This window comes from Ictalurus furcatus, chromosome 6 (genome assembly GCF_023375685.1).
Source record: "Ictalurus furcatus strain D&B chromosome 6, Billie_1.0, whole genome shotgun sequence".
NCBI classification, from domain to species: domain Eukaryota; kingdom Metazoa; phylum Chordata; class Actinopteri; order Siluriformes; family Ictaluridae; genus Ictalurus; species Ictalurus furcatus.
In genome coordinates this window covers 4,804,842-4,830,043 of record NC_071260.1, presented here as the reverse complement: position 1 = coordinate 4,830,043, position 25,202 = coordinate 4,804,842, and the positions used below count along the sequence as shown (strand labels likewise).

The 25,202-nt window shown below is 40.7% G+C and overlaps 1 protein-coding gene across 2 annotated transcripts in view; it reads right to left on the bottom strand.

Annotated features, from left to right (window-relative positions):
- Positions 1-17,901: 17,901 nt before the first annotated feature.
- ube2e3 (ubiquitin-conjugating enzyme E2E 3 (UBC4/5 homolog, yeast)) overlaps positions 17,902-25,202 on the bottom strand; it is a 67,990-nt gene continuing 60,689 nt past the window's right edge. For both annotated transcript variants that reach the window (XM_053626276.1, XM_053626277.1), the window contains exon 6: positions 17,902-18,720. In XM_053626276.1, the coding sequence (XP_053482251.1) occupies positions 18,623-18,720 (98 nt within the window). In that variant the 3' untranslated portion in view covers positions 17,902-18,622. The remainder of the gene's footprint in view (positions 18,721-25,202) is intronic.

The following is a 25,202-nucleotide window of genomic DNA, read 5'->3' as shown; positions in this document are numbered from 1 at the left end:
GTACTGCTACCACATCACATGGATGATTGGAACATTATGGATTGGATAATGACCAGAAGTTCCTATTAAAGTGGCCAGTGAGTGATACGATATTGTTTGAAAAAGACACCACATTGTACACATCTAAATTAGTCCCAGGCACCCAATAATCCTCTGGTCCTCTCCTCTTATGACACTGGCATTAATATTATCTGTACCCTTCATGATCCCATTTATACAGACACATTACAGTTTAATGGTGTGTTTTTCATCTACTGACGGACTCTTTATAGCACGGCTTTGTTTGTGGAATGGGAAATCCCACATTTTATGAACCAATAAAACATCCCAGGCAAATAATGACTCTGCTTTGACTGACAGACATGAACAGTGATCTTTCCTATTGATAAATATGTTAGATTATAGAGTGAATTCTGACTACATAAGCAAGAAAAGAATTACCCTAAAGTGATGTGTAAACACATCACAAAATATAGTGTGTGCTGTAGCTATTTTATATACATATAGTTTATAAAAAGTATATACTGGTGCAGGTACACTATGTTCACTATGAAGTGTATACCACTGCATTCACAGATGCAAGTTAAGGCTTTACTTTGCAAAGCAGAAGCCATGCATCAACACTGTTCAGAAGTGTCGCCGACTTCCCTGGGCTCGGTCTCATCTGAGATTGACAGTAGCACAATGGAATCGTGTTTTGTGGTCCGACGAGTCAACATTTCAGATATTTCTCGGACAAAACAGCCGTCGTGTTCTCCGGGCGAAAGAGGAAAAGGACCATCCGAGCTGTTATCAGCATCAGGGCCAAAAGCCAGCGTCTGTCATGGTATGGGGGCGTGTCAGTGCACATGGTATGGGGCGTGTCAGTGCCCATGGCATGGGTAGCTTGCACATCTGTGACGGCACCATTAATGCAGAAAGATATGTACACATTTTGGAGCAACATATGCTGCCATCCAGAGCAGGACAACACCAAACCACATTCTGCCCGGGTTACAAGCGCATGGTTGCGTAAAGAGAGAGTGCGGGTGCGAGCATGGCCTGCTGCAGTCCTGACCTGTCTCTGATTGAGAATGTGTGGCGCATTAAGAAGCACAAAATAAGGCAACGAAGGACTCGTACAGTTGCACAGCTGAAGAAATGCATAATGGATGAATGGGGAAAATTCCTCTTGCTAAACTTAACCAAATGTGTCTTCACTCAGCGCCCAAACACTTAAATGTTATTAAAAGAAAAGGTGATGTTACACAGTGGCAAACAGTCGACTTTTTTGGAGTGTGTTGCAGTCATCAGCATTGAAAGAAGTGTATAATTTCAAAAATACATTAAATTCACAAAGTGAAACATCAAATAACGTGTTAATAATGTTTTTCAATAAAGTACAGGGTGAACTAAATTTTCAAATGACTCTTTTTGTTTGGTTTTTTGCATTTTCCGTACTGTCCCAACTTTTTCGGAACTGGGGTTGTAAATTTACTGAAGGAATTCAGTCAAATGAGTGAGTGATTTTCTCTGTCTTTCACTGATTGATTAATATTAATGACACAGACAGCAGCAGGTTTATTAGAATGCTGTGACTTTAAGACCTAATGCACAGGTCCAATATACTGTATTGACACACCTCCGATTTCCCACAAACTGTTTACATTTACTTAAGACATAACTGACTGTGTTTACATGAATACTTGGGCAGACCTGCATTTTGACATGATGTGTATTTATTTGACCGTCCAAAAGTAATAAGCCACTAAAGAGAACTCAATAGACTCTATGCACGACCGCTCCTTATGTATTTCCGATAGAATCTCAGCCAGCGACTTTACATCTGTAAAACGCGTTCTTATAGCGAAGTGTACTAGCGGCAAAACCCTTTCATACGATTTATTTTACAATGAATAAACTATTATAGTATTATTAGTAGCGGTATTAGTATTAGTATTAGTATTATATATATATATATATATATATATATATATATATATATATATATATATATATATATATATATAAAACAGAGTTCTGCTGAACATTGGTTATGTGAGACCGGACATTCTCCTTTAGGATTTTCTGATAGAGAGCAGAATTCATGTTTCCCTCAATTACTGCAAGTTGCCCAGGCCCTGAAGCAGCAAAACATCCCCACACCATCACACTCCACCACCATGCTTGACTGTAGTTATGAGGTTATTTTTATGGAATGCTGTGTTTGGTTTACACCAGATGTAACAGGATCCCAGTCTTCCAAACAGTTCCACTTTCGACTCATCAGTCCACAGAACATTCTCCCAAAAGGTTTGAGGATCATAAAGGTGTTTTGGCAAAAATCAGATGATCCTTAATGTTCTTCTGGGTTAGCAGTGGTTTTCACCTCACCACTCTTCCACAGATGCCATTTTTGCTTTCTGATAATGGAGTCATGAACCTTTATTGATGCAAGAGAGGCCTGTAGGTCCTTTGATGTTGTCCTCGGCTCTTTTGTGACTTCCTGGATGAGCAGTTTGCTGTGCTCTTGGAGGAATTTTGGAAGGTTGGCCACTTCTGGGAAGGTTCACTACTGTGTTGAGGTTTTCCATTTGGAGATAACGGCTCTCACTGTGGTCTTTTGGAGTCCCAGAGCCTTTGAAATAGCTTTGTAACCCTTCCCAGACTGATGTATTTCAATTCCTCATCATTTCTGGAATTTCTTTCAACTTTGGCACTGTGTGTTACTGAGTAAGACCTTTTAACCAACTTCATACTGTTGAAAAAGTTCTATTTAAGAGCTGACTTGATTGAACAGGGTTTGCAGTAATCAGGCCTGGTTGCGTCTAGTCCAGCTGAACCCCATTATGAATGCAGTTTCATAGATTTGGGGAATTAGTAACTACGGGGGCAAATACATTTTCACACAGGCCCAGCTGGTATTGGCTCACTTTTTTGCTTCAATAAATAATTATGATTTAAAAACTGTATTTTGTGTTTACTCGGGTTGCCTTTGTTTTATCTTAGATTTTGTTTTGTTTTCTGAAATAATTTAATATGAGATATACACAATAAACAGAAGAAATCAGCAAATACTTTTTCACAGCTCTGTATATATGATCTGTTGAACTCAATTTTCTCTGTTGTATGAAAATTAGAAAGAATTTGAAGGATGGAGGACATACTGCTGATCAAGCCAATGTTCTCAGGAATTTATTTCCATTTAAATATGAAAATGTGCATTTCTGTATCTCATTTTCTTGAGAAAATGCTACAGTGCTGAAAAAAAAAATGTCTGAATAAAGCAGTGACCCTTGAAAAACAAATATAAGGGCCTTGTAATCGAGTGTGTACTGTGACTTAGGGCACTCAAAGGAACACACATTCTCCCACTGCTCACTTCATCTCAATTAAGTCATTGTGCTGAGCACTTGTAACAGCTTTAACAGCATGGAGAAACACACACACACACACACACACACACACACACACACACACACACACACACACGCTTTCAGTGCCAAGTAAAAGTCCCATCTTTTGTCTTATCAGAGGAGAGGATAAAAAAGGGGTTAATAGACAGAAGTTCTCATGAACACCTAACGAGAACTTAATAAAATCCGGTTAATGAGGTTAACCCTATAGATTACTGATTAATGCCGGGAAAAACATTCACTAATGTGAAGCATCTGTGAGCTTTGGGTACTGTAATGGAAACCGTGTGTAAATCGTATTTAACCAAAATATATTATACTTTAATTATCTCCCTCACTCAACCAGTTTTTACTCCAGTAAACACATCAAACACATTAAATAACAAAGTTTACAAGCAATACCTCGATAAATAATCAAGAACCACCAGCATGAATCCCCATAGCTGTCTTTCTGTTGAAGAATTTAAGCCTAGGATTATAAGCTTAGACACTTACTGTATCCCAAGAATGTAAGCCTACAAATTATAGCCTAATATCATAATCTCAGGAACTTTAGGATAGAAACTAAAGCTCACAAAAATACCAGGAACTTTAGTCCATGACCTTTAACCCAGGAACTTCAGTTCAGGAACTTAATGTTAGGAATTTCAGCTCAGGAATGTTCGCTCAGAAGCTTAACCGAAGAAGCTTTAGTCAAAGAAGGAACTTATATTTATTTAGTCCAGGACCTTAGGACCAGGGATTTTAAAGAAGGAAATTTAGGCCAGGAACTTTATCCCAGAAAAATTTGCAAAAAAAACTTAAACTCAAGAATTTCAGTTATGGGCAGTGGGTAGTGGTGGTTTGATGGTTAAGGCTCTGGGTTACTGATTGGAAGGTCAGGGGTTCAAGCCCCAGCACTGCCAAGCTGCCACTGTTGGGCCCTTGAGTAAGGCCCTTAACCCTCTCTGCTCCAGGGGCACTGTATCATGGCTGACCCTGCACTCTGACCCCAACCTCCTAACATGCTGGGGTATGCAAAGAAAAGAATTTCACTATGAATTGCATATGTATATGTGACCAATAAAGACTCATTATCATTAACTTATGTCTTGAATGAAAGACCAGAAATAGTAACCATGGAATTGTAGCCTAGAAACTTCAGCTCAGGAACATAAGCGCAGAAACTTTAGTTTAAAACCAGGAAATCAAGCCCCGAAACTTTAGTCCAAGAACTTTAGCCCTGAAAATAAAGAACAGGAACATAAGGTAACAAACTTTAGTCAAGGGAATTAAGAATGTGAAATTAAGACCAAAAAGCAAAAAAAGTTCCAGAACTTCAGATGAAAAACTTCAATCTGGAAACTTAAGCCTTGAAAATAAATACCAGGAATCTAAATATAGGAACTTTAGCCCAGAACTTAAGGCCAGGAATTTATAACCACAATCTTCAGCCTAAATATGCAAGTCCAGGAAATAAAACATACAAACTTTTGGTGAGGAACATTAACCCAAATACTTTAGCCCAGTAAATTAAATCCAGAAAACTGAATCCAGGAGGTTTGCCCCAGGAACTTTAGTCTAGGAAATCCATCCCAGAAACTTTACCCCAGGAACTTAAGCCCAGGCACTTTAACCCAAGAACTTTACCTCAGGAACTTTAGCTCAGGAACGTTAGTCCATGAAATTATACCCAGAAACATTAACCCAGGAACTTAAGCCCAAAAACTTTAGCTCAAGAACGTTAGTCCATGAAATTATATCCAGAAACTTTACCCCAGGAACTTAAGCCCAAGAACTTTACCTCAGGAACTTTAGCTCAGGAACGTTAGTCCATGAAATTATATCCAGAAACATTAACCCAGGAACTTAAGCCCAAGAACTTTACCTCAGGAACTTTAGCTCATTAACGTTAGTCCATCAAATTATATCCAGAAACTTTACCCCAGGAACTTAAGCCCAAGAACTTTACCTCAGGAACTTTGGCTCAGGAACGTTAGTCCATGAAATTATATCCAGAAACTTTACCCCAGGAACTTAAGCCCAAGAACTTTACCTCAGGAACTTTAGCTCAGGAACGTTAGTCCATGAAATTATATCCAGAAACATTAACCCAGGAACTTAAGCCCAAGAATTTTACCTCAGGAACTTTAGCTCATTAACGTTAGTCCATCAAATTATATCCAGAAACTTTACCCCAGGAACTTAAGCCCAAGAACTTTACCTCAGGAACTTTGGCTCAGGAACGTTAGTCCATGAAATTATATCCAGAAACTTTACCCCAGGAACTTAAGCCCAAGAACTTTACCTCAGGAACTTTGGCTCAGGAACTTTAGCTCAGGAACGTTAGTCCATGAAATTATATCCAGAAACATTAACCCAGGAACTTAAGCCCAGGAACCTAGACTAAACCCACATACTTTAGCTTAGGAAGCCCAACAACTTTAGCAACTGGGAACAAAACTACCGCTGTGACAGTAACATCAACAATTATATGTGACATTTATAGTGACAATTTTTGCAAAAGGAAAACTCGTAACATTAGAACTGAACTTATCAAAGTTTGCCCTGCTGTTTGTTACTATACAGGAATTTTTGTTTCAGAACCTTATCATATTTGGCGCAGAATCATCTGCTATCTGGAGGGCCGAAGATAAACAGTCAGCTTGTTTACCTGAGGTAACCAAATGCAACTGAAAAATGACAGATCTGAACACAGAACACAGTGAACTGAGCCTTGATGTGTCTAATATCTCTGCTAATTAGAGAAGGATCTGGGAAGTTTAACCGAGCTGTCAGTCATGCTTCTTTGGACACAGATACAAAATGATAGTTGGAATAACAGTGAGTTTTTGAATCATTTTCAGTTCTGCTGCATTGAAACTGTGGTAGATCCAGATGTCTTCATGAACCCAAAGGCATCTAGAAATATCTTTTTTTAAACTTACTGGTCACTTTATTAGACACCTACTTTGTTGGTGCAAAGGTCATATTTTTCCAAACACAGAGTGTGTTGGCTTCAGACCACAGGACCAGATGTTTGCTTGGTGGACTGTTCTACCTGTGATCTCAGCCTAAGATCTTCATGGATATCTTTTCACACTTATCTGGCCACAACGTTCAGAATCTTGAAGTTTGCAATCTAATTGGCTCTCCAAAACTTCTGGGCATCAGTTTCCAAACATTGTGACACAGTGAGCTTTTCGGAGCAACATATAGTCACTGGACTGAATAAATTCACAGAATCCAATCATTAAAAGTTATTAGAGAGTTTTGTTTGAAACAATAGTGTATGGAGGTGGCAGCCATTTGCAATGCCAGTTAAATGCCTCTTTCTGTAAACGTAGGCCATGTGAGGTAACAACATACACTATATGGCCAAAAATTTTTGGACACCTGAACCTCACAACCTCATGTGCTTGTTGAAAATACCATTCCAGATTTAGTTCCCCTTTGCTATTATAATCCTATAAACCTCCACTCTTCTGGGAAGGCTTTCCACCAGATGTTGAAGCGTGGCTGTGGGGATGTGTGTTCATTCAGCTACAACAGCAATATTGAGGTCAGGCAGTGATGTTAGGTGAGGAGGTCTGGGGTGCAGTCGGTGTTCCAGTTCATCCCAAAGGTGTTCAATGGGGTTGAGGTCAGGGCTCTGTGCAGGACACTCGAGTTCTGCTACTCCAACCTTGGAAAACCATATCTTCATGGAGCTCGCTTTGTGCACAGGGGTGTTGTCATGCTGGAACAAGTTTGTACCCGTTAGTTCCAGTGAGGGGAAATTGTAAAGCTACAGCATATAAAGCCGTTCTATGCAATTGTATGCTTCCAACTTTGTGGAAACAGTTTGGGGATGAACCACATATGGGTGTGATGGTCAAGTGTCCACAAACCTTTAGCCATATACCATACTCTCTAACAAAACCTAGAAATCTTGCTTGTGTTACTAACCCAGAAATGCTGCTGTGCCTGATACACTTATACCACACACACACACTCCCATTTCCAATATAACAGCAAACACTGTAATATCTGTTCAGCTACGGTCCCTTCGTTTATTCATTCACTCATTTCAGTAACCACTTTATCCTGGTCAGGATGACAGCCTGGGAGCTCCAGATCTGGTGCCTGGGATGGGGTCACCAGACACGAGTCCATCACAGAGCAGTAAGCACACACACTTTCGCACATAGTGGCAATTTATCATCGTCAGATCAGCTATCCACTTCACTGGCGGCAGTGGCTTCTCAGGTGGTAGAGCAGGTTGCGGTTTGATTCCCGGCCCACATGACTCCTCATACCGAAGTATCCTTAGGCAAGACAGTGAACCCCAAGTTGCTCCCAATGGCAGGCTAGCACCTTGCATGGTAGCTCTGCTGCCATTGGTGTGTGAGTGTGTGTGTAAATGGGTGAATGAGACACAGTGTAAAGCGCTTTGCAAAACCGCTAAGGTTAAAAGGTGCTATATAAGTGCAAACTGGTATGTTTATTCTTTTTGCCAGGGAAACAGAAGAACCCAGACGAAACCCAAATGAGAATATGTGATACATTTACATTTACGTGTATGGCATTTGGCAGACGCCCTTATCCCAAGCGACTTACAGAAGCACTTTGAAGTCTCTATCAATAAATAAATACATCCTGAAATACATCTTAGTCACAGACTAAGAATACCATCAATCAGAGTCTGTTGGGGAGGTAATACAGTATAAATAGTGCTAATTTAATTACTTTAGGAAGAGGTAGGCCTTTAGACATCACTGAACTAGTACTCAGCTTTTCGGACATCTATGAGAAGTTCATTCCACCACCATAGGTGCCAGAACAGAGAAGAGTCTTGATGCATGCCTTCCTTGTACCCTGAGAGATGTTGGGACCAGTCGAGCGGTGCTAGAGGATCGGAAGGAGCATGGTGCAGTGCTTCGAGGTACTATAAGTGGGTGCTGGTCCGTTTTTGGCTTTGTAGGCAAGCATCAGTGTTTTAAATCTGATGCGGGCAGCTACAGTGGAGGGAGCATAGCAACGGGGTGGTGTTATTGTACCTAGGAAGGTTGAAAACCAGTCGCACAAGCTGCATTCTGGATCAGCTGCGGAGGTTGAATGGCGCTCAGAGGCAGACCTGCCAGGAGCGAGTTGCAGTAGTCCAGTCCCCACACATACAGTAACCCAAGGATCAAACTGGCAGCTATGATGCAGCAATGCTACCTGCTGCACCAATACGTGTCCACGTTTTGTTTATTAGCTCCACCTACTAAATTTCATTTATCCAAAGCCACTTGCTTGAGGATGAATCCAACCCAAACTTAAAGCGGAGTTCAGATTAAAGGTCTTGGTCAAGGGCTGTTCAGTGGCTCTGTCACAGTCCTGTCCTTTTAACCACAGAACCTTCTGGCAGAACAGCTGAGCTGTAACTGCTGACAAAGGAGATGAGGCAACTCAAAAGTGAAGCAATAATAGTAATTTCCATAAAGATGTGAGATGAGTGCTGTTTCTTTTCCCTTTACAGAACACTGTGTCCAAGTCAGCAGTAATAAGAGTGAAACCATTAGAGGAAGAACAGTGGTCATGTATTGAGTGTGTGTGTGTGTGTGTGTGTGGGAATAACTCAACATTTACACTAGCAAATGACAAGCTGCTCATGTGACTGTCCAGCATTTGTCTTTTAGTTTTAAGAAGAAAAAAAACCCCAGTAGTATCCAAAATATGCCTAATACAGCCCACTAGATGATTTATACATATCACTTTTGTTTAAAATGTATTTAAGTTTGATTTTCATGTTGCATGCTTGGCTTCGTACTGGCGTTGTTGGAAGGTTAGCAAAGCAAGTTAACTATACTTGCTACGTACTCTCACCAGAGGCACCAACGATCTTTGCTACTTCCTTCCAAGCTTTATTTTTCTATTTGTGCATCAAGTAAATGGAAAGTAATAGCAGGTAGGAGCTAAAGCTGTGAACTGAAGAAACACTGGACCACACACACACACACACACTCACAAACATCATAGGATTATTCCCCGAATCCATTCAAGCCAATTGTCTGGACACTTAATTTGCATAGCACTGAGGAAATTGGGGTTAACTGATCATCTTTAGCTTATATACACTGCCTCCACTTAATGGTTAGCACGTTCTCCTCATACCTAAAGGGTCGGGGGTTCGATTCCCTGTCCAGGGTGTACCCCGCCTTGTGCCCCATGCTCCCTGGGATAGGCTCCAGGTTCCCCATGACCCTGAAAAGGATAAAGCGGTATAGAAGATGGATGGATGGATGGACATTGCCTCCAGAAAGAACAAGATATTTAGTGAGTTTCAAAGATGAATCTTCATTATTACAACTTACAGACATACTCGAATCACGTAATTTCAGCTTCACACTCGGCCAATCTTTGCTCATTATTCTGTTGTAACTCTGCCAGATGTCATGCACTGATCTGTTTTGAGCCTTTAAGTTTGGTTCATGGTAGGGCCTGTTTTTTTTTTCTTCCCCAGACTATTTTGTTGTTCTGCTTTTTCATTTTTATTCATAAAAATGGAGAACGCAAACGTTTGCACTCCATGATCAATATGAGATTTAAATGAATAGCATTTGTAACTGCATAAAAAGGCAAAAACATAAATTCCAGATGTTCTCAAGCAATACTTTACATTAATAATAATAATAATAATAATAATAACAATAATAGGGAACAAATATGTTCAGAATTGGTGGTAGGCCTGCTGTTGCTTCATGATTGATAACAAAGAATAGAAGGAATAAGTAGGCGGATTGGCATGTCCAAAGTGTCCATAGTGTGTGAATGTGTGTGCACGGAAGGAGCCTCCCCTGGCGCACCATGGGCAACGTTCAGTATTATACTGCTGAGCGGCTAATCCTTCCACCACAATGGTTCCACTATGAAGTGGAACCTCAACACAAAAGAAGACGAAGAAGTTTAAATGAAATGCAAGACATAAGACATATGTAATATGTACGATATATGAATTATTTGTTACACACAAGCTCCCTGTCTGTTTTTCTTTGATAATTGATTTATGCTTATTGCCTTGATTCTTTTCAATAGTTTCCTTTTAAATTGATGCATTGATCCAAATCGTCTGATCGTTACACCCCTACTACTACTACTACTACTAATAATAATAATAATAATTATATATATATATATATATATATATATATATTGGTAGACATTGGTCTACTGATCAGAAGGTCATGAGTTCAAATCCCAGCACTGCCAAGCTGCCACTGTTGGGCCCTTGAGCAAGACCCTTAACCCTCAACTGCTCAAATGTATAAATGGATAAGATAAATGTCGCTCTGGATAAGAGCGCCTGCCAAATGCCATAAATGTAAATGTAATGTAAATGTCTAAACACAGGGCTGTTAATGGACTAAAAATGCTAAATGACTGCAAGACTTTCACCAACTGACCAGAAACATGGGCGAGAGAGGCGTAGGAAGAACAAAGAGAGACAGAGCTAAACATGATCAAGCTTAAAATACCATGACATGATATGGTAACACTTTCCTGGAACCCTGTCATACAAATGTATAACCACACCATGAGAAATGTCTCCCACACACATGTCCATCACACACATGCGCTCACACATCATGACATTTGCCTTGTAGTTATGACAGTTTTATAGTTTAATTGTAACACTTTTCTCGAACTCTATGTCATAAGACCATTTTACCATTTTAAACCGTTTGCTGCCGTGACCGCTGACATCATAAGTACGTTGTAATTTGCACTAGAGATGAGGTTGCATTGCTCACAGGAGCACCGAGAGTTTAAGTGTTTCTGGAAGGTCATGATGGAGTTAACAAACCTGAGGAGATCACTTCGCCATCACTGAACGACCTCGGAAAAATAAAATACAATGCCGTTCACATTTATTGAAAGAAACGTCCTGCGAACGCTTGGTGCGCTGCCCACACCGCTGTTTGCATTATACAAGCTGTCCCAAAAGTCTCCAGACATATATTCAGCCGTTGACAAAAGGAGAACGTATTGAAATCATTCTCATGGCCGGATCGGGAAGCTGTCGCAAGGTTGCGATGGACTTTAACAGGAAACACACCGAGCACGTCGTACACAATTACACACTGTTTCCAAACTCATTAACAAATTCAAAAATTCGTGGACGTCCACGGACATCCGAAGGCACAACCGACGTAGTCCTGGCAAACACAGTCCTCTATGTATGGAGACTTTTGCGACACCCTGTAGATTATTTTATAATTAAGCATCATTTAGCATATATTTACATCTGTTTATTGTTATTATTATTATTATTATTATTATTATTATCCATCTCTCCATCATTTTCTATACCGTTTATCCTACACAGGGTTGTGGAGAGCCTGGAGCCTATCCCAGGGAACTCAGGGCACGAGGCAGGGGACACCACATACAGGGTGCCAACACACTGCAGGGCACAATCGCACACATAATGGATAATTTAGAAATGCCAACCCAATCCATGTATGTTTCCATCATGTCACGGAGCTGAATGAGCATAAACGGTTTCCATCATATTCCTGTAGATTTCTATTCGGGAATTTCTCCTGGTTTGACATACTGATAATTACAATCAGAATAAATTTAGACTAGGAATCAGGAACCCTCAGGAACCACAGGAGATTTTTAAACTAAACTGAACTAAAGCATTTATGACTGACAGGAGAAATGCAGCCTTCACTATAATCACTGATTAAAGAGTTTTGGGGGGTGGGGGGTGGGGGGGTGTACCAGAGCAGGTGTGTACGAGTACACCTGAGACGCATCCAGAGTTTAGCCAATTACACTTAATGCTTTGTCTCCCTCGTGTGGTGATACACATGGCCACTCACATTTCCGCGAGCACTTTATAACAGAGATTCACACCGAGTGTGTGTGTGTGTGTGTGTGTGTGTGTGTACAGCATTCTCTTTCGCAACGTGGTGATTGATGACTACGTTTTTCATAATTTCATAAAACATTCCATTTGTAAGTAACGCTGTCGAATTCTCGATTCTGATTGGACAGAAGGCGTCGATTCATTTTCTATAACAGCAGCTCTGACATTCGTTCCAGCCGGAAGGTTTATATTAACATGCTCGGTCTAATATGTTACCTTTCTATAGTGACACCTCATTCCCAGGGTGGACGTTCCACATGATCTAACTTTTAAATAAGTTTTTTCGTTTAACAGCGGAAAATGTATCATTATTGAAGTTTTCTGTAAGGAGACGTTGATTTAAACGTTTTGGAAGGAGTCTCCGGTGTTAACAGTTACGTTGAACATTTTGGGAAAGTTTTTAGGACAGTTTTTAGATTGAACATTTATTTATTTATTTATTTATTTATTTATTTATGTTTGTCAATTATGTGACATTAAATGTAACTATAAATGGATAAAAAAAAAAGTATGATGTGTTGCTCTTTTAATGAATAAAAAAATAATTAACCATTGGCAAATTGCTGTGCTATACAGTAAGAGGAATAAATAATAATAATAATAATAATAATAATAATAATAATAATAATAATAACATTGTTGATTATTTTCTGATAACAGAATGCACCCAGTGTTTTTTTTTTTTTTTAAATCTGTTCTTAGCCTTTGTTGGAGTTCATGCAGTGAAGCTGGGCTCGATACACTCAGGACCGAGTAGAGGGACAAACTGTACATAGTAACAGATGAGTACCGTCAGTAATTTTACACCTACAACATGAGCAGTTGTGAAAGAATAACTAATGTTGCTGGATATGATTAATAAGCTGCCATTTTAGAACCTCTCTACAGAAATCAAGTCAAATACATTTTTTAAGATGCCCTTTGTCACGATTTAGAGGCGGAGATGGATGCAAGTGCAGACAAAGGTTTAATAATAATCCAAACAAACACAAAAGAAGCTAGAAACATGTGGCAAAAACACTACAGTGAGGAATAAACATGACACAAGGACCACAACAGAAACAACGGCAATGTGAGACAGTTAAAGCAAGATAAAAGTGCAGTGCTAACTGTGGTTATATATATATATATATATATATATATATATATAGTGCTGGTTAACTAGAATGTGATTCAGGTGCAGGTGGTCATGTGACCGTGATGTAGTGCAGTGGCTGATGGGAGCTGTAGTCCAGAGTAGACTCCGGGATATCCATGACACCCTTAACATTTTCTAAACATAAAAACATCTACAAACAGCTCATTTAATAAGTATTCACCCCCTTTCTTTTAGCATTCTTAGTTAGGACGAACAATTGTTAACCAGGGTACACCCGGCATCGTTTTAAATCCATTTGTGTCCAACTGTTTATTTGCACAATAAATATCTCTGAGTTTTGGAGTGTTGGAGCTAAAACAGCAGGTCAGATCAGTCCTGCTGTCATGAAGACCAAGGAACTGCCCATGAAGCTTCAATATTTAAAAACAACAACAACAACAACAACAACATGGAGCTGGTTATTAAAACATCAAGAAAGCTTTGAACCTTTTTAGGAGCACTGTGAAATCCACGATAACCAAATAGAAAAAATATGTCCGTCCATTCCGTCCTTCCTTCCTTTCATGTTCCTTCCTTTCATGTTCCTTCCTTTCTTTCTTCCTTGTGTCCTTCCTTCGATTTTTGAGTCCTTCCACCTTTCCTTTTGTGTTCCTTCCTTCCTTCCTTTCTTTTGTTCCTTCCTTCGGTTCTTCCTTGTGTTCATCCTTCCATCCTTCCACCCCCCCCCCACCTTCCATCCTTTCTTGTGTTCCTTCCTTGTGTCCGCCCATCCATCCTTCCTTCCTTCCACTCCCACCTTCCATGATTCCTTGTGTCCCTCCCTTCTTTTCTTCCTTTCTTCCTTGTGTTCACCCTTCCATCCTTCCACCCCCACCTCTCCATCCTTTTCTTGTGTTCCTTCCTTCTTTTCTTGTGTTCCTTCCCTCCTTCCACCCCTCTCCTTCCTTCCTCGTGTCCCTTTCTTTCTCTAATCCTTCGTTCCTTTCTTGTCTCCCACCTTCCATCCTTCCTTTCATTATTGGGTCCCTGCTTCTTTCCCTGCTTCTTTCCTTTCTTGTGTCCACCTTCAATCCTTCCGTCCTTCCTTTCTCCCTTCCTTCTTTCCTTTCATTCTTATGTCCCTCCCTTCCTTCCTTCCTCGTGTCCTGTCCATCCTTCCTTCCTTCTGTTCTTATGTTACCCCTTCCTTCCTTCCTTGGTCCCTTGTCAGCAGAATCCCATAAAGCAGTGGTTCCCTGTGAGGGGGTCTGTGATTTTTTTTTTTGTTTTGTTATTGTTCTCAAAATCACAACCAACCATGATCGAATATATTTATTACTGACTTCTGATTGTTATTAGCCTGTCTGACTTGTCCCTTGAATTGAACGAGTTTAATCCAAACCTCAATAACTCAATAACTAGTAGTGTATATATTATATAATATAATATAATATAATATAATATAATATAATATATATATCAACTTGGTACTGTGTTCAGTCAGTGGGAAGGTCAGGTATAAAAAGCTCCATGACGCTAATAATAAGTAAACACCATGAACTCATTTTGGTATCAATTAGATTCTAGTATTTTACATTAGCACGTAATTTCAATAAAACAGTTTTATAAACAAACTTGACCTGATGTAAACAGAAGTCACTGAAAAGTTTTGCCTCCTCAGCTGGTATTTAGCTGCTTCTGAGAAACCCCCCCCCCAAAATGCCACGTCCATTCGGTGGAGTTTGGTGACGAATCCTGGCCCAGTGTCATTCCTCTGAACTGACAGCAAGGGGAAACATGAGTCTCTCCTCGCAGCTGAAGGGCAATCGTCATTAAAACACAGGCCACCAGGGGGCTGTAGACATCGCTCTGCATTTACTTCTGCTCCAGGGTGTGAATGTGACACACACACAAATGCTCGCACACACACACACACACACACACACACACACAGTCAGGGTAAGTCTCATTCTGCACAAAGGAACCAGAGAGAGACACAGAGAGAGAATGTGTATGTGTGTGTGTGTTGGATGCCCATTAAGGACCTGAAATCTCTCAGCAGTGACAAAAATGTCCAAGAAATTTGGTGAACAGTAGATATACTAATAGACATATATGAGAATCTCTCTCTCTCTCACTCACACACACACACACACACACACACACACACACACACACATATCCTTATTAGGGATGCAATTCAGTACTCAGTATCAGATTGTCACCTCTCCTAATCCGTATATTTGATTTAATTAGCAGACCAGGAACCACAATGACCCGAAACTGTGCACGCTCACTTCACTCTGACTTTGATTGATGGCTGCTGGTGTCAGTCAGGCATGCCTATGCATAAACACACACACACACACACTGAGAGAGAGAGAGAGAGAGAGAGAGAGAGAGAGAGAGAGAGAGAGAAATGATTGAGGATACAAAAGAAATGTGCTGCAATGCCTTGGCCCTTTCAGTATCAGGAACGAACCCTTTTATGAACATGTGGTCTGAATTGAAGAGGACAGGTGTACAGTGCCGTTACTCTCTCCGTGGAGGTTTCATCATTTACGCAAATGCAAATCATTCCAATGTTCTGCAGTGAAAACATACTCCCATCTCAATATGTTTCATATTAAAACATCAGTCCTAGCTATTTATGGCATTCGTTTTCGTGAAGGCTTTCATGATAGCCATAACCTGGACGCTCTACAATGCTGTGCTCTACAGAAGAGCGGCGTTAAAAACCATACATCGCTGAATAAAGCCAGAGGAAAGAACAAACTCGGGAACTTTTTGACCTGGGCACATAGCCCAAACACGTTAGGTGAAATACACAACACTGCTCATCAACCCTGACAGTGAAGCACGGTGGTGGAAGCCTCATGTTGCATGGATGTGTTTCATCAGCAGGGAGGTTGAGGGGAACATGGAGTCGAATACGTGGAACTCCTAGAAGACGACCTCTTTCAGTCTGCAAAGATAATTCGGACTGGGACAGAGGTTCAATTTACAAAAAGGAAACAAAAAAAACAAAAAAACAAGCATACTGCCAGAGGTACAGTGGAGCGGTTCAAAACCAAGAACCTGATTCTGTTAGACTGAGCCAGTCAAAGCTCAGACATCTATCTATTTTAGAATCTGTGGCAAGACATGCTGCTATCCACCAGTCTCCATCCAATCTGATAAGGTTGGAGCAATTTCGCAAAAAAGAAGAACTGGCAAAACATCAGGATCCAGATATGCAAAGCTGATAAAGACATGGGTTGTGGAAAAGGTTTTATGGAAAAGTTTAGAAATTGCCAAAAGGGATGTTGGAGAGTCAGCAAACGTACGGGAAAAGGTTTTCTGGTCTCGGACTGTGTGTTACATTTTGAGGAAACCCAACATTGCTTACCCGCCCGAGCACACCATGAATGCAGTGACGCACGGTGGTGGTAGCACCGTGTTGAGCTTTAACCGTGGCCTCTGGATTGCTTCTCTGACTAAACCTTTCCTTACCTGGTCACACACACTTTTGTTGTGGTTGCGCAATGTTTGTATCTTTCCAGTTGTAATAACGGATCTAACATTGCTCCATGGAATGTTCCGATTTCGGGATTATAACTAAACCCAGACTGATACGTTTCCATGACTTGTTTTGAGAGGTCCTGGGTCTTCTCTTTGTTTAGATACGTTCTCTTACAGTCTTCAAAGAACAAGTGCGTTTATATTGAGATCCTTTGGCACGTTAATGGGGTGAATATGTAGTAATTTATAATAAGTAGCCTGGAGATTGCTGAGGATGGTACCGCTTGAAGTACCATGAAATGGTTTTGGACCTCAGTTCCACATGGACGTTCTCGCTGTGGTTGCTGGGACTACGGTTGCTGCGATGGCCTTGGGACTGCAATTACCACATGCAGTTTTACACTCAGGTCTCCTTTAGTGAACAGTGGACTAGTTCAACTTCATATTTAAACCATAATGAACTTTCTTTTACTTTCACACGATCCGTTGTGACCCAGATGAGGACGGGTTCCCTTCCGAGTCTGGTTCCTCTCAAGGTTTCCTCCTCATATCACCTCAGGGAGTTTTTCCTCAGCACCGTCACTCAACAGGGATAAACTCACACACTTAAAATCTCTATCCTGTGTTTATATGTTTCTGTAAAGCTGCTTTGAGACAACGTCCGTTGTTGAAAGCGCTATACAAATAAAACTGAATTGAATTAATTGCAGAATTTCCCCCCAAACTCTAATATTATGGGCTATTTTGTGTAGACATATAATCATGACATATAATCCCAGTTAAAGTAATTTCAGGTTCAGGTTGTAACACTTCAAAATTTGAAAAGAAAGTTCAAAGGGGCAAATATTCCCAAGTACAGGCATAAGAAGAAAAAAAAAAAAACCTGACTTCCTCCACAGGGGCCAAAGCTAAAACGAGCTAATTAAATTCCGCTCTATACATTTCAATTATGGGAACCAGGACTTTTTGTTCCTAACGATGTCTTGAGCTCTCGTGAGGTCACGAGGTCTCTCTAAGGATGAAAACAGACACAAATATACATGCTGAGGGACAGGTTATATATTTTTTTATTATGTATGAGGAGATATTACATCGGTGGGCTCATTTTAGCCGAGCTACAAAACGGTCAATGAGCTTCTCTTCATTACAAAGTGACAAAGGTAGAACAGATTCACAACATCGGGTCATCACAGAACGGGAAACGGCTCCGGGGGCTCCGAGAAATCACATCGTCTTTAATATTCTACACCTAGATGCTTTTCCACTTTTTTTTTTTTTTAATAACATCATACAGATAATGGTTTAGACTAAATGAACCATAATATTTGGTTGACCTTTTAGGAACAGTATCCTTAATACATCACAAAATACATTTTTTTTTTTTTTTTTATATCCCAAAGAAGCAAGACTTGCAATAGGCATTTAAACAGAACTAAAATCTACAGCTACAAAGAAAAAAAAAAAACAAAAAAAATGAAAATAAACTACACCGTTAGCGTTTAGCTTGGCGGGATCTCATCTGTTTCCCCAGTCTGTGTTGGGTGAAAGAAAACAAGGCAGGTTCAGGGGGACATATATACACAAGTCCGTATTGTAAAGGCTATAAAGATTCGCTGCACGTCGTTAAGTTGTCTCTCCAGGATCTGCTCCTGCAGGAGATTTAGAGGGGTCTGACGGGGTGTGTCGGGGTGGGGGTGGGGCAAAGGGTGGTGGGGGGGCATTTGGGTGGGCAGAATGGGGGTTTGAGGACAGGAGGAAGGCTGCCAGCATCTATGTGGCGTATCTCGTGGTCCACTGTCGAGCTATCCTGTCATGTTCCGCTCTGTTGGTCAGATACTGAGTGGCTATGCTTCCCACCAGAGGGTCCGCTAGGAGAGAGAGAGAGAGAGAGAGAGAGACAGACAGAATGTGTGTGAGACTCAGGTGCATTAAATTTCCACTTATGTTTTATCTCATGGACCAATCACAGCACACTCATAATTTTCCAGTCTCTGCTTCCTGATAACACGGTTTCATGCTTGGAATTATCTATGGTGTCCCATCCAGTGTTGGTATTCTTCCCTCGCACCCAGTGTTCCTGTGAAACACTCCAGTTCCACCGTGACCCCGACCACCACGAGGATAAAGCGCTTACTGAAGACGAATGAATCCAATTGGGCTTTTTATTCGACTTTTATAGCAGCAGTACAAAGCGTTGGCGGTTTAGGCGTCTGACAGAAATGTAAATGCATACAATTAACAGAAGAAAAATCGTGGAATAGGAAAACTAATCCTAGGAATCACGAAATCGGTGACGTTTCTGAAAACAATATGGCCACCGCACGCCATCAATCCGAGCAGCGCGGAGCTTGGTTTACTCAAACAGCTGTGACCGGTGAAGGATCTCGAAAACTCGAAAGGCATCTCCAAGACTAGTCTCTGATGCCCTGTGTGAGGTTTTGAGGCATACGAAGTGTAGTAAGGTCAAATAACTGCTTCTCTGACCGAGCTGAAAGTTTGTAACGCTGCATTTGTTACATAAAAACATTCCTGCCATCAGATAATCAGCTTTCAACAGTCATTTCACAGGGTTAGAAATGAGCTGCAGTCACAGATCTTTAGTGGTCTGTGTAACTTGGCAATAACGGGCCACTGGCAACGCTAATTACGAAGGGTGCTTGGACCCCGCAGATTTGAATTTGCAGCTATATTTGCAAAACAGATATTCGAAGACTATCACGGATCACTGCGCGGACCGATGACGGCGAGTGGCTGAACTGATTTCAGCACAACAGTGGTGTCTTGCCAATTACACAGACTGGTTATCATTAATTCCTATTAAAACCCAGAACGTTACAAGGAACTACCCTTTACTTCATCAGTTAAACACCTAGAACCTGAGAAGCTTCAACAATCTTGACAGCTTCAACAGTTTAGTCTTTAGTAGATTAATAAAATAGTGCAGCAGGTGTGGGTGTGGTTTAGCGGGAGTTCTGGGAGGCGGGCTAGAAGGGTAATGACCAACATGACGGCCCTGTTATCCTACGTATATTTATGTGATCTCTTTATTTCTCTGAGCAGTGAGCCGGGTGCGTGTGTTTACATGGCCGTAAAGCAGAGCGAAGCAGAAACTGATGAGCAAGCTGGAAAGCTGCCAAGTTATCTGTGTTGAAAAGGTCTGACTGACGTACCAAAGGCACGAACCTATAAATAAAAAGCTTGGATGAGATCGTAACTCGTGTCTGCGGTGTTCCTGAGCGTTCTGACACGGTTACGAATAGAGATACTACTTTCTCTGAATTTTGACTTCCCTCTTCACCTCTTCTTTGTTCATCGTGTGTACTGGTATAGCATTAACATGAACTGCATGTTTTAGGTCCTGATATCCTGTTATACCGGTACATTAACTCGCTTCTGTATACGTTTCTTTTTTTTCGTCCGTACACAACGAGAAAATGACAAGAAATATGATTTGGTTCCTCGTGGTCCTATTACTGATCTGATATTGCTTTCATATACATTGCCTTTGTGCGGTCTGTAAGTTAAGTGGGAGGTGTTTGGTCATCGGTTGTTTTGGCTCTGTCCTCTAATGCACTGGATTTGGTCTGAAACACTGACTATGAGGATAAAGAGCAGAGCGTCAGATTTAATTTCAGGGAATTTCCATCAACATTGTGTACATTTATCATCCTGTCACATCACTATATCATTAGCTTGAAGGTTAAAGCACATAATGATGTTGCAGTTCGTTTTTACTCAGTGAATCACTTCATCTTCTGACGGTTTTAACCATGTTCACTTGAACACTATAAACAACTTAGTTTGATTTAAACTTAAACCATATTTATTTTAAGGTTTACGGTGTTTTAAGTGTCTACTGTTACTGCAATTGTTATATGTACATCTTTTGGGGACCAGATTAAAAGTGTCATATTTTCAGTCTTCTCTCTAACGTCGTACCTTTTTATTCCCAATTCTCACCCACCAACCAGCCGTCTTCTATCATACGACAGATGCCGACCAGTCGAAAGTGAAGTCTAATACCGGCTTCCTCTCAAACACGTGAAGCCAGGCAACTGCATCTTTTCAAACTTGCTATCCATCCTCGTCCACATACGTGACCTCACAGATGCGCATGATTGGCTAGTGTCACTATGATTGACAGGCGAGACAGAGTATGCCCTTCCCACGCAGACAGCATGGACAAATTTGCTCTCTTAGACTCCAGACCATGGATGACTGTGGCATCATCAGGATTTAAAGTCACGTGTCCCACTGATAGGGCGAACGCTTTTCTATCGCGCCTCTTGGGAAAAGAGCGTGGCCAAAAAACTTGACCTTTATTTAGCCAACAGAATATGTACACTTGGGGGGGGGTTTCACACCTGGCTCATTTGGAGTGTTTGTTGTTCGGAACCTGGTGTGTTTTCTCCCTTGGTTCGGTTCGTTTAGACGTATGTGAACACGGCGATCACGCTCAGATCCGCACCAAAACAATCGGTGAACGAAGTGGTCTTGGCCCAGTTCTGGAGCAGATCGCTTGTGGTGAGAAAGCAACGGACCCAACGGACCGACGAACCGACCTGTATAGCAATGCATGGTGGGAACTGCGTTACGTAAAAACGCGTGCTTGTTTCGCTAATGGCTCGCAAAACGACTCGTGGTTTAACTTGGAGCAAAGACGAGGTCAAATTCCTCGCTGGAATTTGGTCTGACGGACATATTTCTGAACAACGAGGTTTGCAAGGTGTTTAGCGAGCGTCTAAATGAGAAGGGCTTTAATCGCTCTGTGGGACAAATAAATTCGATAAATTATAGTAATCACAGCTAAAAAAAAATAAAGCCGCAATAAGTTCACAAAGCTACTGTCTATCCATCTGGATGGATGACTGCTATGAACAGAACCCTGGAACATAAATGTTTGACTTGCATAGACACATGTTGATACGCTTCGAAATGTTGCCTCGTGCAAGCGAACCGAGCCGAGGAGAAAACACAACATCGTGACAAATCACAGATCTCCAGGTCTGAAAACGTTCTTGAAGGACTTAATATTATGACTGGGTTCCTCAAGAACAGGAGCCGAGACCCTTGACCTCTTGAGTGCTCCTAAGACCCTTGATTGTTCCTGAGAACAATCCACCATTAAGGCCATATTTAAAATGGTGCTGACTCACATGAGGGCCGTGATGACAAGTAGCTACATGAGAGCATGAATGTAACGGCATGGTATGTACCCTTTCACATCACATAATCTCTCACAGATGATGATACATAACCAGCTGATAAAACCTTATTTACAAAAGTCAGACGGCGCTGGTGAATAAATTCATACCGTCTGGTCTGTTCAAACAAGCTGGATTCTGAGGATCTCGAATGAATACTGTTTTGGTTGACCTTCGTGTTTCCCGACGATGTATTTAAAGCCTGTCCTTCAGTACTGTTGCAATAAATGTGAAACAATTTGAATAAAGGAGGTTGTTAAATATTTCTCTTTCTCTGGGAGAAACGTTCCTGACCAAAGGCATCTGGTTAATGATATAATTACGGCTGTAAATCACTGGTACCTTTCTTATGACAAACGTGCAGTGGATAATATTCACTTAGACCTGATACGTTGCATGGCATAGGGAGTGTGTGTGTGTGAGGTATTTTATGTCATACACATTCACACACACCCACACTGAGCACAAATATTTGATAGATCCTGCTGGTGTGGATTCATGTCAGTTTCCTCTCACACAAACACTTCAATCAAACGCTGTAGAGCATCTTCAAGCTGCTAAACACAAAAGGTTCGAGTGTGATTTCATTGAGCGAGCGTATGGACGTGTGTGAACCGGTTCATGCATAAAAACCACAGTCGTTATCACAATATTCTACACTGCACTAAACTTGCACTTGTACAGAAGTGTAATCGTCTCCACAGCTTTTACGAACAGAAACTGTGACTTGGTGATTTTTCTCCCGGCTACAGTAAACACCGCTATCTTTTTTTTTTTATTTTGATTTGATTTTTTTTATTTCAGTTCCCAGGTAATGATTTCATTTTTATAAAATGCGCTGTGGTGATAAATGATGCTTAAACTTTTGTCTATTTTGACCGGGAGACAACAGGAAGTTCTGAGTCATTTTATAAGCTCCTTCAGCAAAACGAATCCGGTAGACAAGTATGACTAATGGACCGTGTCAGACTCAGAATACTTGGACTCGGAAGCTTTGTATCGAATGATAAAATTAGGTAATGGATAGAGATGGCACCGAGCTGAGACCTGGGATTGGTATCTGGCCAAAACCAGCGGAAAATGGTGGATCGGATATTTGAGGGGGGAGGGGGGGGGGGGCAAAAAAAAAGGAAGAAATATATTCGACATTCATCCTTAAAAAATCTGAAATTTTATTTTTTTGAATAGGAAATGATATAAAGAGGATTGATCTGGAAGGAGTGATATTTATAATATTTGTACTTTATATTATATTTGCAAAGGAAGTGATTTTTGTGTGAAAAATCTATTGAATAAAAAAAATAATAAAAGTTTTGTATAAGTCATGTTTTTGCTGTATTTTTAAGTGCTTCAGTAAAAAAAATTCAAAGCTTAGCAGCTTTTAAAGATAATAATATCAGATGGATTGGCTAGGTGATATGACAATATATAAAAAAAATTATACTGTGACAAATTACATCACAAATCACTTTTCTGAGATATCATGATTACATCTCAAATCTCGCAACTGTTGGTGTCAAAGTGCATGCAGGTCTCTGACCTGCATGGGAGGCGAGCCAGGAAAAAGCCTTTGCTGTCTAAAAAGAACATCAGAGCAAGACTACAGTTTGCCAGTGAGCATATAGGCAAAGACCAGGCCTTTTGGAATAATGTGCTCTGGACAGACGAATCAAAGATAGAGTTGTTTGGCCACAGTAACAGCAGACATGTTTGGTGCAGACCAAAGACAGCTTTTCAGGAGAAGCACCTCATACCAACTGTGAATCACGGTGGGGGGAATGTTATGGTTTGGGGTTGCTTCACTGCCTCAAGGACTAGACAGCTTGCATTCATTGATTCAACTATGAATTCTACATCATATCAAAGAGTGCTTGAAGATAATGTGAGGCCGTCTGTCCGAAAGTTGAAGTTGAATCGAAAGTGGATAGTCAATATATATCAACAGGATAATGATCCTAAGCACACTATGGCTCAAAAAGAAGAAATGGAGGGTTATGGTGTGGCCTAGTCAAAGCCCGGATTTGAATCCCAGTGAAATGTTATGGGGGGATTTGAAACGGGCAATACATGCAAGAAAACCCTCAGACATCTTGCAAGTTATTTCTGCTAAATGGGGCAATACTTGCTTCTGAGGCCAAGGGGGTACTTACTTTTTCCACAGAAGAATATCATATCTATTGATATTTCTGTTAAATAAATGACTGCAAATGTTAATTCTCCTTATGGTTTTCTTCAAGTATATCAACTTCATTAATAGGCGCTGTTTCAAAGATGATCAAATGTTGGCTTGTTCAAAAAGCCAACAATTTCCATGGGGTGTACTTATTTTCCCCACATAAACGTATACATCCTCATACATTTCAATCATCATAGAAATGACCTGAAATATCGTATATGACATTTTTGTCATATCGACATTAAGTGATGACTTTTATGTTTTGTACTCTCAACAATTTCCTGGTAATACAGGCGAAACATTTTGAGTCTAATACTGTGTCGGAATACGCATCGATGCATTTAAAGTGCACAGAAAGCACACGTGAGCACCCTTTCAAACCCCAAACAGAGAAATGGGACAGAGCCTCGTGGGCCTCGGCTGCAGGAGCCAAAACCCGCTAACATCATTCCTATACCTCGGCATGGGTGGACAAAACATCCCGTCAGCTGTTGATATAATAGCCACACTTCCACCAGAGGAGTGTAGAAGTGTAGAAAGAAAAACCCTGCACTCTATACTGACCTTCACCAAATAAAACTTTTCATTTCCTATGTTTGTTCAAACGCAACACGCGCCAGTTGGTTCGTTATATTTCGCTCGAAGCGAGGACGTGGTAGGAATTATTTTTACTACACATATTAATTAGCTTTGAACAGATGCTGGATGATATGTCCAGAAATCAGTGAATATGAAAGACATGTGGAAACAGCATGGGAGGGGGGGGAGAAAAAAAAAAAAACCCTCTAATGCTAGTGCTTACTAGAGCTTTGACTTTCTCTGTGGGCTAGATAATGAAATGATGATTTGTCCACCTCTGCTTGGGGCGATATAAAAGTACTAAAATAAGTACTGACTTATGTGCATAACAATGCTGCCATCGTAACAATGCTGTCTGTCCGTGACTGATTCAGTACAATAACATTTTCTT